This window comes from Urtica dioica, chromosome 4 (assembly GCF_054948205.1).
Source record: "Urtica dioica subsp. dioica isolate 48M chromosome 4, U.dioica_male_clone48M_v1_H2, whole genome shotgun sequence".
NCBI classification, from domain to species: domain Eukaryota; kingdom Viridiplantae; phylum Streptophyta; class Magnoliopsida; order Rosales; family Urticaceae; genus Urtica; species Urtica dioica.
Window position 1 is genome coordinate 19,144,092 of NC_142759.1, and position 5,169 is coordinate 19,149,260.

A 5,169-nucleotide genomic window follows, 5' to 3' on the forward strand; every position below is an offset into this window, starting at 1 on the left:
TAGAATTAACAAACAAATAAGTACGAAGTTTTATGAAACCAAGGGCAAATTTGGAAGTATGAGAAATACGGGCTATTTCCCTAAATAAATAGATAGTTGAACTATAATTTAAAAGTCCCCTCTATAAGTAGGCTAGTTGTTTATAAATCTCTAAATATTATTAATAAAAATTAGGACAAAATTTGCCAAAAGTATTTTAAGCGGATCTAATAGAAAGGCAATTTATTATTTATCATCCAAGGTACCCAAATAAGTTGAGCTGCCCCTCGTAACACTAATTATGCTTTTTTTTAGATGTAAAGATAATTTAGAATGCATATACCTACGCACATAATTTCTAGTTTAGTCCATATATATAAGTCCTCATTTGAGGCTAATTAATTAACTTAAAAAAACTCTTACTTCAATAAGAAAACCGTTCGAGTGGTTAATCATATGTATTGCTAAACAACCCCATGTTATTCATAGCGAAGATTTAGGGATTCAGAGAAAAGAGAGAGTCTTGAATAATGAATTGCATAGAAGAGAAATACAATAGATAACCCTAACACAATAGAAGGGGAAATAAAGGAAAAGAGAAATAATCTTAATATAATAACAATAATAATGACTAATATATATACATATATATATATATATATATATATATATATATGCTAATATCCCCCATCAAACTCACGATGTTACAGTAATAAGCATTGGGCGTTTGTCAACTAAGAAGCGGAAGCGCAAAGTGGAGTGAGCCTTCATGAATAAATCGACAATCTGAAGAGAAGATGGAACATATGGCAATGTGATCGTACCAAGCTGTAAATGATGGCGGGTGTAATAAAAATTAATCTCAATATGTTTGGTTTGCTCATGGAAGACCGAGTTACGAGCAATCTGAATGGAACTTTGATTATCACAATATAGCGGCGTAGGAGGATGAATAGTGACACCTAGATCAGCAAGTAACCAGCGTAACCAAACAATCTCACATGTATTCGTAGCCATAGCGCGATACTCAGCTTCTGTGGAAGAGCGAGAAATAACATCATGTTTCTTGTTCTTCCAAGAGATGAGTGAATCTCCAAGAAAAACACAGAATCCAGTGGTGGACTTGCAATCCATAAGATCACCAGTCCATTCGGCATCAGAGTAAGCGCGTAACTCTAACGAAGACGAGGAAGGAAACAATAGACTCTGAAATTGAGTTCCACAAATGCCTGAGAATGCGAAGAACGGAAGGTCAATGAATTGTGGTAGGAGCAGTGACAAACTGACTGATAATATGAACAACATGCACAATATCAGGACGAGTAATCATGAGATAAACCAAGCTTCCTACCACCATGCGGTATAGACTGAGATCGGCCAGAGGAGACCCGTCAGATGGAGATTAGCGAGCATTGGTTTCAAGAGGAGTATATACAATCCTGTTGTCAGTGAGATAGAAGGTAGAAGGTAGAAGGTAGCCCTTTGGAGATAGAAGGTATCCCTTTGGAGAGAAAGCCACCTCTATAACCAGAAAGTAACGCAACGAACCTATATTTTTTATAGCAAATTACTGAGCCAAGTCATACTTCAACGATTCAAAGTCATCATAATATTCGCCGGTAATAATCATGTCATCAACATACAAGGACAAAAGGATACGACCCGTACTTGTATGCTTGACGAAGCGGAATCGTGCTGACTAGGAATGAAACCCAGAGAGGTGAACACGGTGGAGAACTTCTCAAACCAAGCTTAGGGAGCTTGTTTGTGACCATAAAGAGCTTTGCACAGCTTGCACACATGACCGGACTGATGCGCGACAACAGGATGGGGTGTCATGTAGACCTCATCGTGAAGATCACCATACAAGAAAACATTCTTCACATCCATCTAAGATATCTTCCAACAATGTACGGAAGCCACAACGATCAGAGCCGATCGTCGTCATCTTTGCGACTGGTGCAAAAGTCTCTTCATAATCCATACCATACTCCTGAGAATAGCCTTTAGCAACAAGACGGGCCTTGTACTCCTCCACGGACCCATCTGATTTGGTCTTGATCTTATAGACCCAACGAGAACCGATGGCTTTCTTCCTCAATGGCAACAGTACGAAGTCTTAAGTGTGAGTCTAATGTAGAGCAGTAAGTTCATCAACCATAGCAGTCTGTCAAAATGGGTCAAAAACTGACTCTCTATAGGACAAAGGCTTAGACAAAGAGTGGATAGACACGAGAAAAGAAACAAAAGAGGTAGAGTATAAATAATAAGCAAAAATCAGGAAGTTTAGTGGACTTACGAGGACGAGTGGACTGACGTAGATGAAGATGATCCGCAATCTCAAGTGATGGTTAAGCAGTCGTAGCAGGAGGGGTCGGAGGCGTGTGTGTCTCAGGAACCAAAGTATCAGTGTGTACAACCAACGGTGTCAATATCAAAAGGATCTATATGAATAAGATCATTCTGAGTCATGTTATGAGAACTAGCGGGAACATAGAAGAAATGAATATGCTCTAAAAACACAACATGATGAGAGACATACAATTTTTTTCTGACCGGATCAAAACAATGATAACCCTTTTGACTAACACCATATCCCAAAAAGACACACGACACAAGTGGAACCAAAAACACGCAAAAAGACATAATCGGAAATATTTCCAAACAACTTTCGAAAGGGGAAAAACCTGAATTATGAGAGGTTGGGATTATGTTTATGACATAGGCAGTGGTATGGATAGCTTCCCCCCAAAAAAATACTAGGAACCTCGGCAGACATGAGGAATGAGTAAGCAGTCTCGACAAGATGGCATCCTTTCAGCTATACCGTTTTTTAAGGTGTGTCAGTACATGAGGTTTGACGGATGGTTCCATCGGAAGCAAGTAACTGGCAAAAAATGTTAGAAGTATCTTCACCCCCTAAATCACAACGAAAACATTTAATGACAGCAGAATGTTGTGTTTTTACGAGGGCTCTAAAATCACGATAAATGCCCAAATAATCATATTTACGCTTCATTAAATAAACCCAAGTTTAACGAGTGAAATCATCAAAAAATGAAACGTAGTATCTAGCAATGATTGAAATCTTGCATCTCGCGGCCGTACCGCACTTTTAATTTTAGAGGTATCTCGTCTCATACAGTGGTATTCCGCGGTATTTGATGAACGTTCGGGTATCTCGTACCGCATGGTAAACCGCATTTCGCGGGGTATACCACAAAAAAAAGGTATCCCACGGGGTATTTGAACAATAAATAAACTTTAAAAAAATACTTTTCAATTCTCATGCATACATAGAAAATTTAAACATAGAATTTTTATACATAGACATATTTCTTAGAACACATAAAACACATGAAATTATAAGTAAATATAAGTAAAAAAAAAAGTGTTTCTATTTACACTATATACTATTATAATACAAATACAAAATTAAATTCATTACATAAAATAAAACATACATTTGCCTTTTTTTTTTTCTTAATAATGATAAAAAAAATTAAATGACAATTGTAGGAAAATAAATTTTCCGGATGTATATAAAATATATATATGTATATAGATATATGTTTTTAAAGTTTAATTGTATAAGGAAAAGCATATATGTTTTTTTGTACAGAATTGTTTTTTTTTTACTCAGTGTTTGACAAGGAAAAAAACAAAGTAACTTATATTCACTTTACAAGGTTCAAATTTAAAAAAGCAACGCATATGTGTATAATGAATTGTGTGGTAGTCTATCACATTGAAAAAAAATCCCACATCGAAAGTGAATTGTGCATTTTAATAATGAAAGACCTATAAATAGCTTGAGTGTGCAGGTCAGACTTACTTCAAAAATTTGGCTACATTAATTAAGTCATTTGGTCCTGTTGACGGGCCCAAAAAACCAGTTCAAATTTTTTTTCTTTGATTAGCCGCGAGAAGTGCGAGATTAGAGGGAGAAATTGTGAGATTTATACCGCTCGCGAGAGATATACATCTCGCTCTCGCGCCTCTGCGAGAAACGAGAACTCGCGCGAGATACCACCATCTCGTGTGAGATTTAAACACTTGGTATCTAGATACCACCTTTACTAGACACAGGAGCATGTCCCCTAACATCAGAATGCACAATATCAAACGGAGCAAGAGAGGACGAAACAATTTTATGAAATGGTAAAGCTGAAATTTTGCAAGTTTACAACCACTACAATCAGAAATATCATGGGAGTTCAAATTTCCTAAAGCTCCCGTAGAAACCAAAAAAAACGCAACCGAGATGCTAAAAGATGACCCAAACGAGAATGCCACAAATAAAAGTAAAACAACAAATTACTTAAACGAAATGAATATAAATCCACACTAGAGACAGCCACATCCGTTACTTAAAGTTCATCCAAGACATAAAGTCCCCCATAGTTACGGCTTGTCCCAATCACCATCTGAGATCGTGGATCCTGAACACAACACGACGAAGAAAAAAAAGTGACTATGAAATCAAAATCGGTCAATTGACTGACAGACACAAGATTAAAGCAAGACTATGAATATAATATAAACAAAACTCTTCGATGGCATAGGGGTGCCATCGGCGGTCATAATGGGTGTGGACGAGTGAGGGGGGAAACACACATAAGATGGTGAAGGGACATATGGTAGGAGGTACCCGAATCAAGTATCCAAATGGAGGATGGTATAACTGTGACTGACGATGAAGACAAACCTTTAAAGGAAGAGGCGGACATGGCATGAGGCTGTGAGGCAAGGAACTGCTGGAACTGCTTAAACATGTACGGGTCCACAGATGGGGCAGCAACATTGTTGGTCGGCGGAGGTGCCCACAGAGGCGTCGAACGAGGTGCCCATGCAGATGTCGGACGGGCTGTCCACGGAGCCGTCGAGTGACACAGAGGCTGGGGTGGATGTTGTTGATGTTGTTGTCAATGGTGCCAACAAAAAGAGTAGTAGTCTTTATTTATGTACATTTTTAATAATAAAATCTCACAAAGACTCTTGCTTGTAACTGCTAAATAATTAATAAAAGTTGAAACGTTCATTCATTGTTCCTTGTCTGTTTGAAACTTTATGATAAACTATAGTCTTTAGTCCTTAAACAAACCTAACAACAAATGAAGAGTCAAATATAGATTTGCATTAACAAACTCTTCATGGTTTGCTTAAAATAGTATATTCACAATCTAAGGT

At 37.5% G+C, this 5,169-nt stretch overlaps 1 protein-coding gene across 1 annotated transcript; it reads right to left on the reverse strand.

The window, feature by feature from the left end:
• Positions 1-675: 675 nt before the first annotated feature.
• Positions 676-4,754, reverse strand: LOC149401020 (uncharacterized). Its single transcript, XM_089610580.1, has 5 exons — positions 4,631-4,754; positions 4,051-4,146; positions 1,855-2,097; positions 1,415-1,527; positions 676-1,185 (listed from the first exon to the last, which is right to left on the reverse strand). The coding sequence occupies exons 1-5, from the start codon at positions 4,752-4,754 to the stop codon at positions 676-678; spliced, it is 1,086 nt and encodes a 361-aa protein (XP_089466706.1).
• Between the last annotated feature and the right edge of the window lie 415 nt (positions 4,755-5,169).

Coding starts and splice junctions, on each gene's coding strand:
- LOC149401020 (XM_089610580.1), bottom strand. CDS start 4,754: ATGTTTAAGCAGTTCCAGCAGTTCCTTGCCTCACAGCCTCATGCCATG. Junction 4,147..4,630: donor CATTTGGATACTTGATTCGG/GTACCTCCTACC, acceptor GCAAAATTTCAG/CTTTACCATTTCATAAAATT. Junction 1,528..1,854: donor CTTAGATGGATGTGAAGAAT/GTTTTCTTGTAT, acceptor TAAAAAATATAG/GTTCGTTGCGTTACTTTCTG.